Source organism: Helianthus annuus, chromosome 2 (assembly GCF_002127325.2).
Source record: "Helianthus annuus cultivar XRQ/B chromosome 2, HanXRQr2.0-SUNRISE, whole genome shotgun sequence".
Classification (NCBI taxonomy): Eukaryota; Viridiplantae; Streptophyta; class Magnoliopsida; order Asterales; family Asteraceae; genus Helianthus; species Helianthus annuus.
The window spans coordinates 168,591,762-168,606,172 of NC_035434.2; the positions used below are offsets into that span (position 1 = coordinate 168,591,762).

General features: G+C 33.1%; 1 protein-coding gene and 1 long non-coding RNA gene across 2 annotated transcripts; one reads left to right on the plus strand and one right to left on the minus strand.

Moving 5' to 3' along the window:
• Nucleotides 1-1,006: 1,006 nt before the first annotated feature.
• LOC110907654 lies at nucleotides 1,007-2,739 on the plus strand. Its single transcript, XR_002573972.2, has 2 exons — nucleotides 1,007-1,142; nucleotides 1,728-2,739. It is a non-coding gene; the product is annotated as an uncharacterized LOC110907654 (long non-coding RNA).
• Nucleotides 2,740-5,499: 2,760 nt separating this feature from the next.
• Nucleotides 5,500-6,188, minus strand: LOC110907646. The gene is made up of 3 exons (XM_022152597.2): nucleotides 6,049-6,188; nucleotides 5,880-5,975; nucleotides 5,500-5,686 (listed from the first exon to the last, which is right to left on the minus strand). Exons 1-3 carry the CDS (start codon nucleotides 6,169-6,171, stop codon nucleotides 5,585-5,587), a joined length of 321 nt encoding a protein of 106 aa, XP_022008289.1. The 5' UTR covers nucleotides 6,172-6,188; the 3' UTR covers nucleotides 5,500-5,584.
• Nucleotides 6,189-14,411: the final 8,223 nt, after the last annotated feature.

Below are 14,411 nucleotides of genomic sequence, written 5' to 3' on the forward strand. Positions count from 1 at the left end.
CCACCGTCACATTTGTTAACCGTTCAATATTACCGATTTTGGGGGAGAAATCGGTGGAGGTTCACCGACTTGGTGAAGGGAGGGAAGGGGAGAGAGAGAGGGGTGTGTGGTGGGGTCCATGTCTTCTCAACCAATCACACATTTTTTTTAAATATTTATCTAAACCCCATTAGGTAAACCACCCCAACGTTTTTTAGCATTAGGTAAACAATTGACATGACGCTATGTGATTGAGTGATTTAGGAGTTTACATATTCAAAGTGTCTAACCATTCCCTACACCCTAAGGTTATTAAAAGTACGATGTTTCCTATGGCATTATAGTCTAGTGACATCTTTGGGTGGGACAAGGCTTAGGGATAAGGGCGGACCCACATAGAGCGGGTCGGGGTTCCCGGTTAAAAAATTAGTAGATTCGGTATATTAAATTTTATAAAAATCCCATAAATACAATTAGGTGGAAAACATAGAAGGAAAAGGAAAGCTGATATAGTGGTAAACCCCCTCTTTACCAATAAGTTCAATCTTTGTACACTCTGTTTTTTCATATTTTTTAAATCAAATTCAAACCTTGCTCTGACAAGACCCGAATGAGGACCGACCTGAAAATTTTAACATTTTGTTATGAAAATTTTGAACACCGAAAAAAATGGACCCCATTGGAAAAAAAATTATGGGTCCGTCACTGCTTAGGGATCATGAGATACTGGGTTCGATTCTTATAAGAGGGTTTTGAACACCTGTAACACCCCAAAAACGGGTTTGGTAATTTAGACCCGGTTACTATTAAGAAACGGGTAAAGTACCGTTAATGAGAAAAGTTAACCTGAAAAATGAGGATTTATTAGGAATAGTTAACCTAGTTGATTATTGGTCTCGTTAGTAGTAAGGGAAGAGTTGAAGCCTTATTTAATTAAAACGAAACATGAGGGACCAAAGTGAACAACTTGAAAGTTGTTGTGTTAAAAGAAACAACACACACACATACACACACATTGTGTGTGTGTTCATGAACGAGCAGGGAAAGCTTCCATGGAGCCAAAACCCTAAACTTCATCAAAATCTCCAAATTGAAAGGCTAAACGAAGCCCAAATTCACAACCGAGCATGAATTAACGATCACCTTCACAAGGGGATCATAAGGTATGTCTTAAAACTTAGATTTGGTGATCTTGTTTGAAGTGGGTTATGATCAATCCATGAAATTGTATGAAATTAAGCATGTAGAGGTGTTAGAAACACCAAATAGAACTTGTGTTATGAATAATTTCAAGTAATTGGGTGATTTAGAATGAAACCCATTGCATGAGTGTGAAGATGATGATCATGATGAACTTGAAGATGTTATAGTGTAATCTTGTGTGGTATAAGGTGTTGTATGATAGACTAAGATAGTTAAACTTGAAGTGAAATTTATGATTATGAGATTTTGTTTGAATGTGATAGTTCATAAGATGAAATAAGGAAGAACATGCTTAAAACACTTGTACATTATGCTTAGGAAGTAGTACGCACGCCAAGTGTTTGATGAAATGTCTAAAAGACAATAATAAGTGAAATTGTATGCAAGTAATGGGTAAACATAAATAGTTCATGTGAAGATTATGTAGGGATGATATTGAGTATGCTTTATGTAGGTCGTGTGTTAGATGTGAATTTGATATGGTTGTTCATAAGTATAAGCATATATGCTAATAAGAATGTGAATGTAATGACATGAGTGTATAGGAATCATGTCAAAATGGATGGGAGCGTTGAAGGCTAACGGGCTACGAAGACTCAATCAAATAAGCGAACGCAAATACGGGCGCGCAAGGTAAGTGAATCCCGGACTTACACTTTAGATGTAAAATGTATTGTAGTATGATGATTATTGTGAAATGTGTGAGAAAGTATGAGACAATGGAAGTAATAAGGTAAGTTTACGGTAAATGAGTCGAAAGTAGTTAAGAATTAGTTTCTATTTAGTATAGGTAAGAAGGAATCTCACGTGATGATGTTATGCATAAAGATGAAATAAGTAGTTATATGCGTAGGTATGGGTATAATTGTAAGTAAGCAATTGGGACTCATAGGAGAGTATGACTATGAACACGTAAGTATGGAGAATTATGTGTATAAAATTTACATGTATAGATGGGTGTGTTTAGGATTTACAAGTAATATGTGTAGAATGTAAATTTGTAAGTACATGTACGGATAGAAAGGGTATGTATGCATGAATTTGGAATTTAGTTATATGTACAATTGAATGAGACTTGTTATGTGTATACATGGATATGTTCGTATGAATGAAATCTAATGATGCTAATCGTTTTCCTATTGAGAATGAAATGGAAATGCAGGCATACTTGTGATGGAAGTTGAAGGTAGACACCGAAATCCAATGCGGGTGGTTTAAATGATGGATGAAGGGTCTAACATAAGCGAAAGCATGATATGTCGACGCCTAATTATGCGTGTTTAAATTTTATGTATGATGACACCAGTTACTAATAATGTGATTGTACGTGGTGTCTGCAGGTTGTACAGAACTGTGAATTCTCATCACGAAGCGTAAGCGGTCGAAGATCGAGTCAAGTCGTGGATTGTACGTGTGGGTGCGTGGTCACGTAATTTAATATACGTATGTCAGATTGTATAAATTTATAGAAAGCATTAATGTATTTAATGTAAAAGAGTGATTTAATGTAGTTCTAAGTATGTTAGAATGAATATAATGAAAGAAAATTTTAAGTTCGTATTTCCGCTGCGACTTTTTAGGGTGTTACAACATCGAAAAAATGGACCCCATTGGAAGATATGTCGCACAATTGGCCGGTTATATGATGTTTGAATTTAGATATTTAACGAAAATTTCACATAAATACAACTTATTAAAAAGACTAGAACATTGTTATACAACTTATTAAAAAGACTAAAACATTGTTTTAAAATAGTCCAGTTTCGGTTTAATTCTAAAATATTAATCTTATATATACAGAGATAGGATCCGATATTAATAACCATGGATGATGGATGTTATTGGTGTGTGGACATTAGTCTTTTAACATTTATACTACAAAATAATATGTCTGATTTAGATATAATTACTTTTGAAATTTTAGTTTTTCTTCCTAAACCTTCCATAGTCGTGAAGTATATCACGCTAAAGCCACAAATGGTGTCCCATAGCCTCACCCCACATCGTCCCCTGCGGCGTTATACGACGCACATTCGGATTCTCATGATGTGCTTAACGGGTGAAAATGGTTGCGATGTGTAATTATTACCGCCGAACGGTAATATTCTTTATTATTATTTTCTTTAACAATTAAAATATATTAATATATACCTTTCATCCCCATTATTTTTAAACCACTCTCTGTACTATCATTCTCTTCACTCCATATATAACAAAAACTCAAGACTTTTATACCACTCTCTCTACCATGTATCCCAACAACCGTGGTTTCGTTCCTTCTCGATCTAGCGGCGACCCGAACCAAACAAACGCTCCTAACCAACTTGTTGCTTTGGTTCCCACCCGACCAACCGCCTATAGAACCGGGTTTGACGAGTATAATCATAACCAAACCGGGTTCATGAACTTCTTGAACCAACCCCTCACGGGGGACCCAAATTAATACGGTTGGAACTTGGAATCCAAACTTCAACATGGGAGGTTACGGCTCATCACAAGGTTTCGGCATGTCATAAAACGAGCCTGACTTTGACTCGGAGACACAACCGGATGAGGAGGAGCCGGCGACACAACCAAACCAAACAAAACCAAACGCAACAAACGGGTGTCACATAAAAAGAAAGAAATAACCAAGACACGGACGAGAAAAACCGTGCCACCATGGGATGATGAAGAGGAGTACGCATTAGCCCGAGCTTGGGTCGACGTATAAGAGGATCCCGAAATTTGTAAGATTTTTATAGACTTTTTAGTTTTTAATTTATACATATAATTTGTTTGTTAAAAATTGTATTTATTTTTTTTATCTTTTTTTAGCAAATAACCAAAATAAAACTGTGTTTTGGAGACGAATCCAAAAACTATTTTTCGGTCTCATGGGTAGGGGGATAATTACCGGCAACCAGATTCAATATCAGGCAAGTGGACCGATATTAACAACAAATGGACCAATTTTCAATCGATTTATCAACGTCAAAGAAACGGTTGAAAAGGCGACGAGAGCGACGAGGATATAATGTAGTCGGCTTTAATAGAATATCAAGCGGCACGTTAGAATTTCCCATACTTAAAGGTTTCGGAAATAGAAGGCCGACAAAGAAGTCAAAACCTCCGAGTCGGTTGAACCTGAAACTCCAACGTCCGACGCTTGATACGTCGACTTAAACGATGTTAATCCGTTATTTCCGGGGGAGGAAGGGGCGGATGAGCGAGATGCGGACCTACCATGACCACCCGGTAGAAGAAGCGGGGCAAAATCAAGGCGACTAGAATCATCGTCGAGGGGATCTGACTTGAGTCAAGCGTTTTCCGAGATGAAACAACGCCTTCAAGACAAACGCGACCTCAGGGCTCAATGTATGCAAGAGAACGAGGAAGTGGTCGATCTTATAAAGGATAATAAAGGATAGACAATTTGATAGAGACTTTGAGTTTTACTCGAAGCCGCACGACCACCTATCCGGAAAAATGTTGGAAATGGCTCTACAAAGAAAGGCGATTATTGAGTTTAAGAGTGTTTTTTTTTAATTTTATTGTAATGTTTTTTTTTTAATTTAATGAAATGTTATTTGTTTTTTAATTTTATAAATTTAGACATTAAAAACTAATAATTGAGTAATGATTGGTAGATGTTACGAGGCTCCATCCACTACACACATATGTTATATAACCCTCCCCCCCCCCTAAAGGGCTATATGAGGAGTTATGACTACACATGCCTTAGGAACATGAAGGTGAGGGTGCTTGACTCTTTAACGTTGGTGTCTATCTGACTCCTTCATTCATTCTCTCTCTCCCCTTCTCATAAACCTGTACAATCGAGACACACTTTCTCACGGGTGCTACCACTCCTCTGTTCCACATCCGCTGCGAGCCTACACTACTACAAAATAGAGCTTTAGACGGGGTGAAATGGGTTTTAAGACGGTGTTTCAACACCGTCTTAAACTGCACTGGTTTAAAATCAAGTATTATTAGACGGTGTTCTATTTGAACACCGGCTTAAACTCAAGTCTTATTAGACGGTGTTCAGTTTGAACACCGTCTTAAACTTTGTGAACCCCGTCTTTTAATATCAAAACATTTATTAAATCAAATACTTTTAACACCGTCTTATAAACTTAGTGAACCCCGTCTTTTAATAACATTAGTACCAACACCGTCTTATAAACTGCTAGAAAAAAATTCATTTACTGAATACATATTTTCCAAAAATACTTTTCCTGGAAAAAAAATACACCAAAAATACATTTGCTGGAAAAAAAATACATCAACCAATGTAACATTTTCAAATCAAACCAAAACAATGCACATTCAAATCCAAAATAAACCCCACATCCAATTCGGAAATAAACCCGTCAAATTACAATCATTTGTGAATACATAACAAACTACACATAAGCTAAACTAACGGAATACCTAACTCGCTAAAAAACTTCGGCATCAACGTCATCAACAAAACATCTATTTCATTATCCGTAGCCACTCTCGTGTCGTGCCACATCTAAAATAAAAGTAGATAGAAAGAGTTATTACAAATATTATAGAATAAATCTAAAGGCAAAGAGAAAAATTGATAACAACATCGGCAATAAAGCTATGTATATATTTACATGTTATATACATCTAAACCTTCTAAGTTTGAAAAAAAATAAACAGTTAAGTAATAAATTGATAAACAAGTATATTTTACTTACTTCATCGGGAAATTGGTTTTGATACAAATTGACAAAGTCAAACATATGTTGGAGAACCATGTAGCCGCATTCCCATCCACCCTTTTGTTGCTTACACTGTAATAAATTAACAAATTATTATTTAAAAGTAACGAAAATCAAACAATTTAGAAATAGCAAACACACATACATCAACCATTGTGTAGTTGAACTCGGATCCTAAGGCGGTAGGAATTAGGCTTGAAAGACGATAGTTAGAAGCATTCTTTTCGCCTTTTATCTTTGTTGAATCCAAAATATAAACATGTCCCATGTGTTGGGCAATGATGAACAAAGACTAATGGTCGCTACAAAATTAGCGTTATAGAATAGTTAGGTAAATCATAGTAATAAAATAAAAGTAAGTTAACTAAAAAAACTTACTCAACCTCAATATAGGTACCACTTTTGCTTGGAAACATATTCTCAGGAGCTGAATATGGAAGTGTAGTAGCCCAGTCGTTCCCGATCTCCTATGTTCACCCGATGAGCTTTGGCGGCCTTAAGAAAACTTTGAACACCCATAATATATATTGCATTCGTACGACTTCTATGGTACATCCAATCTTCACGATGCTCCATCTGAAAATTAAAACAAATAAATAAATAAATAATGATGTGAGCGTATGCGTATGATGTAAATCAATGCTCTAAGGCGGTGAATCCTAACCCACTTTTTGAATATTCCATCTCATAAGTATACATTTTAACGAGACGACATTTAAGAAAAAATCGGCAGCATTTCCCCTTAACTCCCCAAGTATGCATAAAACGCAAACCCGTTGGAGTAGAGGAAATACCAACCGATCTTTTCTTAAATGGTGTTTCGTTAAAATGTATACATATCCTAAATGAGATAGAATATTCAAAAAGCAGACCCAAAACGGGACAATCCAAAATTTATCTCTATTAGATAAATTTTAGACGGGTAATTCTAAAGGGTTATCTAAATCTATATTTATACACCTATATGTAAATGTAAATATAAATAACAAAATAACATCTAATAAAAATATAAATAACATCTAATTTATAAAATCACTTAAACTTTCACAACTAAGGTCATGTAAAACACACATCAGCTTATAGACCCTTCAATTACTTGAGGTCCTCTTTAAACTTGTTGCCTTCCTAAAATCAAAATACGTGTATCAATTTATGCAAGTTTTCACGTACAACTCAAACTTGTAACATATGGGTCAAGAATTCACTAACCATGGTTTTCAATCCTAAATATTCATATAAAAAATATAAATAACCATGGTTTTTCTCCAATGTTTTATTAAATTTGACAAAATCCACGATCCATTTTCATGATTATTACTTTTTTCTTCAATTTTCGTGGTTTATTATTCTAGATCAATAGTCGGTTGTTGAGAGCATTGTAGCAAAACCAGTGATGTTAATTAGGACACATTGATAGGTTACTAGTATGTAACATTAACTTCAAAACCATAAATATTAATATTTTATATTTCACTAAAAACATATTACAACAAGGTTAAAACTTAAACATACTTTATTACTATATATAAACTAATTTTTATATACAATGTACTAGCGATTTATCAAAACAAAGCAAAAAATCAAATTTGAATTTTTAACAACATATAATTAAACATGATATAACTACTATTTATAAAACTAAAAAACATTAAATAACATATATAAAGAGAAAAAAAAACTAACCTTAATGGTGAAATTTTTGAATGAAGATGGAGAAGTTGTTAGGAGGAAGATGAAAGGAAAGAGATAAGGTTTTGGTGGTTGATATTTGTCCGATCTTTTTTCAGTTTATAAGACGGTGTTCACAGACAACACCGTCTAAAGGATGCAGAAATTAGTTTATAAGACGGTGTTTAAGCATTAGACGGGGTTCATTGAATATTTATAAGACGGTGTTCAGAGACAACACCGTCTAAAGGTTGGAGAAATTAGTATAAGACGGTGTTTAACCATTAGACGGTGTTCTTCTGAATTTTATTGAATATTTTATTAAAAAGAGCTATTGGTATTGGTTTTAAGACGGTGTTATTACTTTAACACCGTCTAAAAAAATCCTTGACACCGTCTAATGCTACCTTTTGTAGTAGTGCTACCAAGTATGCGCACAAATGACTATAAAAGATAATAATGACAATGAGATCATTAATCTAGTTTAGTGTTTAAAGCCTTGATGGGTAATCCTTGTCTAGTCAAATGAGGGTCTTGGCTTTTAAGGTAACTAACCGGAATTCTAAAGTCATAAGTTATGATTAATCAACTATGTCAACCCCTCATCCAAACCATTGTTGGTCCGAATCATTGGAAAATCCCAAACTTTCAAACGTGATCATGACAAGCATAAATGTAGTCTAACACAACATAGATGTCATCATGGTTGTACAACAAAAGATATCAGTCCTCGACATTATCCAACGGACCACACCATATATCACCAACCATCTAATAAGGTACTAATGGCAAGATTGTAATTTTGAACTGTGCCAAAATCGTAATTTTAAACTGACGGGCGAAATCGTAATTTTGAACTTACGCCGAAATCATAATTTATGAACTCGGGGCAAAATCATAAATTGTTAGGGCCAAAGAAGGAGCGTAAGTCAGCTGACTAACACTATTCCCTCCCAAGACCTTTAAAAGTTGTCTGGCACTATTTCCTCCCATGACTTTATATATATATACAATCTGTCTGGCACTATTATCTCCCATAACCTTTAAATATATATAATATATATACAATTGCTACATTTTGTTGAGGTTTGTAACACCAAAAATTACGTTCTAGTGCTTTTGGGAGTTCAACATGAAACTGAAGGGTTATATTTCCGGCATGAGATAAAAGCATAGTTTTAGTCTCCTAACAAAAAGCTCTGACATGACCAAACTTATGGAAAATTTAGGAGGGGTGAGAAGTGTAATATAAAATTTGAGTTTTGTTGTGAATATATTTATTATTAATGTGGTTATCAACATTAAAAATAGATTAGCTTTCTCTCCAAATTTTGTACACCTATATATACCACTATTGTATCTCATTGTAAATATATCTATCAATAAAATATCAGTCTTTTCTCTCTACATCTCTCTCTTATTGTTTGATATTAGGGTAGTAGGTTGTTGTTTCACAACACGTTATCAGCACGAAAATGCTCTCATCAAAAACCCTAATCCCCTTCCTTACTTTTTTGATATCTCAACGTAAGAGGTTGCATAAAAATGCTAGAACATCAACCACCGGAAACAATAAAGCAACAGATGTCCCAGTTTTAAATTTATTTCCGACGGAACCGTCTTCGTAGATTGAGGTAAAAAAGAACCTAACCCTTTTCTTTCAATAATATGCACACTACGTATCCAATATGGATTTGTGAATGTATTTTGGTTTCCTGTTATGAAGATTATCTATATTAGAAACTAAGTAAAGAAAAAATTAAAAGTTTTATAACAGATATTTTGATTTTGTATTTAAAAAACGATTAGTTTTCAAAAACAAGATTAGTTTACTTTACTGAGTTAATCAATCGTTGACTATTGACTAGACAATATTTCTAGAATTCGGTTACACTAGGATGTAAATTGATATGCTTAATCAAATCTTTATTTTATTACCATTCTTAAATAGATTTTTTAGTTAGGAAATTTCATATCAACGTATAGTAGAATCCATTGAGTTACTTATCGTAACCAATAAAACCACTTAAATGAAAAGTATTTGTGTTAGTTTATATTTATGTTTCTTTATTTCATTGAATAACCTTTGTATGCTTTGATTTTAAATCTCATGCATTTGATCGTATATATTCAATTTGAATTATACTTCCTGATTTAAAATTTATATTTTTAATGTATTGATTTTTCTATACAAAACTATCTAAACTTTTATGTTTGTAATAAAAGAGAAAGGTTGTTTATTAGAGCATCAGAAAGAAAAAAAAAGTATTTGTTGATTTCTAGTTTCTATTCTTTATCAAGAGAATGGATGATTTATTTCTAAATGCTCTTAGATTTATAGGATATATTTTAAATAATTATGTTTTTAGTTTACACAATATGAAATCAAATTATTATAACTTTATAACCGATGGTGGTATAAACGATACTAATTATATTGAGTGGTCAAATGTTTTATTGTGTATATGTTTATGTGCTATCACAATAAGGGTATGTATTTGTAAATTCGTGTTAGCTACATGTCTAGTTTTATATATATACACGTTGTGTACATATATATGGTTGCTTATTGAAGTTGATTAAATAGCTTTTTTACACTTATTTGATCATATGTTAATAATATTTGCTCATGTTTCAAAAATGAGTGATAAATATATTATGTAAGATGGATATGTAATTGGTCATGTCGTGATATGTTTATACATGCACTATATATATTTGCTTATAATTGATAAAACGAATATCTTATTTCACATAGTTTTTATTATAACTTACTTTACATAGCGACATGTTATAATGTTATATATTGTATAGTTTGGCTTTACCTTGCATTCTATATTCTATCATTAATACATGTGAATAATATCGAGAGAACAACTATTACCAAAGTTATGATCTATTATTATTATCATGAAAGAGTACAAATATTTTTAGATAAGACACTCAAAGTGTCATACTCACGCATCTCATTACTAAGTTATAAAATGTTGTAAGATGTTAGAACAGTAATATTATATAACTCGGACATATAATTACTTCTCAATTGTTGTTATGTGAGGAGAAGTTTATTCATAAGGGAAGATGGATAAAACAAACTTTTTTTTTGTCAAACCTCAAATATGTTCCCAAAGTCGCATCATTAAAAGGATGGATATGAAGGGTTTGAAGTGACTATATATTCGTATGTTCGAGAAAATAATGGAAAACCATGAAACTTGTGTGGTTTTATTTTGATCCATGAGGTGAATATATATTTGATCATTGTGATCATGGACATAGTTAAGAAAATTCTAGTGATGAGATCGACCATGAGAATTGTAATAATAGTCGTGGTAATAATGAGAAAGGCCACTAGAAGTGGCAAATAAAGGGAGTAACCATATCAGAATAACTCATTGAAAGTTTGAGATGACAATACGATGTTCTCTCATATTATATATGTTTATTACACAAACAATGTGCACATAAAACAAAGTGCAACTGATAGATTATAAACATAAACCAGAAGTTTATGTATCATGATTATTGTCTTAGTTGGCATGACCGGTTAGACCACACCGATGATGTGAAACATAATGAAGAGCTAAAAGATTCTTCAAGCTAATAATTAGCATGTAATGTTTGTTCTCAAGGGAAATTTTATATTTTGCCAAATAAAGGAGGGTATGTATCCCTAAATATTCTGGAAATGATTAAAGGATACACATATCCCAACGTGATACCATTTAGTGTTTTTAAATCGATGCATCGTCTAAATTGTTATCAAATCCACAACCTGAAGTTTGTGTGATTGTGGCTTAGCTAATGTGATAGCAAACATATTAATCCAGATTAGTATTTTTATTTGGTAATAGTGAATTAATTCCCAAGTGATAAATGATTATTGAAATAAGTGTTGAATTTTCTATATATTTATACACGAACTGCTTTTGTTGAAGACGGTAAACAAACGTCTACGATTGATTGCAAAGCCAATAATCATGAGAGCAAAATTTAAATTTGAGTTCATGTGATTATACATCTGCGATAACATTAATTCACATCAAACCAACATGTTGTAATAGTTTCTCCCCATTGTAGTTGGTTTTGTGTCAGGAGCCAAAGATATCCTTTTTAAGATTTTAATTGTGCGGTATATGTTGAAATTGATCCACCACTATGCACAAAGATAGAACCTTAAAAGGTGGTTGGGAATAAATGATAACGAATAGATCTTTTCATGAGTTATTTATTTATGACTTAATTAATTGATATCCACCTCAGTGGATTAATATTCCCAACATCAGGGGGAGATAAAAAGCAGTTGGAACAGAAATGAGTTTGTATGAATTATTATTGATCCTCAAAACTAAAAGTATGAACCAGAAATTCAAAGAATAACTCATTTACAAAGATTAGCGAATCTCTTACCAGACGCATTTACTGACTTTTAAAAGGTGATTATGTCACATATACCAACTGCTAATGCTCCAATTAAGATTAGTGTCCTAGAAGGACAATCACATGTTAGTAATAAGTCTATTGCACGTCTGAAGCGTGGTAGACCAGTCGATTCCAATAATAAAATTCCTCGAAAGTTGGAGCAACTAATTAAGATGGTCAAGTCGAGGTATGTAAAAGGGTCTCTTGAAGAGACATTAGACATGAAGGTTCAAGAAGGACCTCAGGTACCTGAAAATAAAGAGATCTCAATAAGTTGTATCATGTCTAAGATATGTATGGAATCGAAATAAAAATCGACGTCGTTATACTTTTGTAGATAATGTAGCGCTTGAAATGATTAATTGATGAGGATCACGATTTGAGATGTGCCTATGAACGTAAACATAGAAATGATTGGCCAAAATGGAAAGACGCAAATAAGGCAAAGTTGAATTCTCTAATGACATGGAAAGTATTTGGACCAACAGTCCATACAACTAAAGTTGTAAAATATATAAACAGGTCTTTTATGCGAATTATGTGAAAATAAAATTGAGTGATATAAGGAAAATTGGTGGCACAAGAATTTCCGCAAAGACCTATGATTGATTATGAGGAGACATATTCTCCAGTGGTGGATGCATTGACTTTCCAGTATTTTATTTGTCTGGTAAGTGGTAATATAAAGAGAGAATTGATATTCGTCTTATGAATGTTATGTATCACTTGATACTGAAAGTTTACATGGAAGTCCCGAAGGATTAAATTATGTAGGTCATGTAAAGTAAGTTCTCGAGAACAATGTGATCATTTATACATATTCGGATTTGAAGGTTATGATTATTTTACATGTTGGATATAATTGGAATTCCTGATGAGTTTCTAAAGCAATTGAGTGTTTAAAAGGTTAATTAAAACATCTTAACGATGTAATACTTGTGCACCAAGAAACATACATAGAAAACTTGTACCCGGTGATTGTGATATCTCAATAAATAGTGTACACGCATGGTACAATATGGATTTTGGAGTTAAAAGCAAGTGTTCATGACATTTTTGCATATGATATAGATATTTATATGTTAAATGAGCAATTTTATGTAGCAAAACTTCTAAAGAGTGAAAGCACATGCATATTTAGATAAGATGGAAAGCATTCACTCATGAATTGATAATGCTAGAAGCATTAATGATGTCAAAACATCAAGAACGTATTATATGAAGTTGACAAAATACGTATAGACTAAATAGTCGAGACGAGTGTTATACAACTCGAGATATTCGGATAAATAGGGACATAAGTTTGATTCAATTAGCCATGTTCTATCAACATTCTACCTTTAAAAGTTCACTATAATCGCAATTTACAGTAATGATGTCCAGGCATTATTGAGAGAAATTGTCGAGCTTTTAGAGGGAGAAGTTTTGAATGACCTAGGCACGGTCTAATTATTACTCGAACTGCAGTTTGAGTATCTATGTAATTATATTTTACCAATCCCTCAAGTACACCTAGAAGATGATGTTTGGAGATTATAGTATGAACATAGTTAAACCTTAAGGTATGTTAAAGGTTGTTAACTCATTTGTAATAAGAAATGCCAATTATCATATCCTACCAAAGTAGAGATTCTCATTCTAGAAGCACCATCGTTAAATGCATAAGTGCACTCATATGTTTTGCTAGCTATGTATGGTTATAATATCTTTAACTTGAGCTTATTGTCTTCATATAACCTTTGTCAAGCGAAAAGACATTGGAATGAGTTCAAAGAAATATTTCAAGTATAAACGATATTTGATTATATTTTACTAACCTATCAATACAAGTTTGGTTAGTCTTGTAGATGCAGGAATGTAACTAAACACAGTCCTGGATATATGATATATTTTGGAAGGAGGCACCTAAAGTCATGTTAGAAGATTATACAACATTGATCAACATAAAAGATAGCACATTAATGGGTCGAGCGACAAATCATTGACTACAAAAGCTTTGATCAACTTCCAAGGAAGATGGGCAGACCTCACTTGAAGGATATATGTTAAAATGAGGGGAAGACTTATTTAAGTTGCACTCTTTTTCCCTTGACTAAGTTTTGTCCCATTGGGTTTTCTTAGTAAGGTTTTTAATGAGGCAGCATACCTGATCTAGAAGTATCAGAGGGAACTAATGCGCATTACACGCTGCACTCTTTTTCCCTTAGCTATGGTTTTTTCCCACCGAGTTTTCCTAGCAAGGTTTTTAACGAGGTAGCAACAAGCGTATTATGTTGATAACCAAGGGGGAGTGTTATGAATATATTTATTATTAATGTGGTTATCAACACCAAAAATAGATTAGCTTTCTTTCCAAGTTTTGTACACCTATATATACCACTATTGTATCTCATTGTAAATATATCTATCAATAAAATA

Excerpts from the sequence above, each read along its gene's own strand:
- LOC110907646 (XM_022152597.2), bottom strand. The coding sequence starts at position 6,171 with ATGGGACATGTTTATATTTTGGATTCAACAAAGATAAAAGGCGAAAAG. Across the intron at positions 5,976-6,048 it reads TCAACTACACAATGGTTGAT|TGTAAGCAACAAAAGGGTGG; the intron begins GTATGTGTGTTT and ends AATTTATTACAG. Across the intron at positions 5,687-5,879 it reads AAAACCAATTTCCCGATGAA|ATGTGGCACGACACGAGAGT; the intron begins GTAAGTAAAATA and ends CTTTTATTTTAG.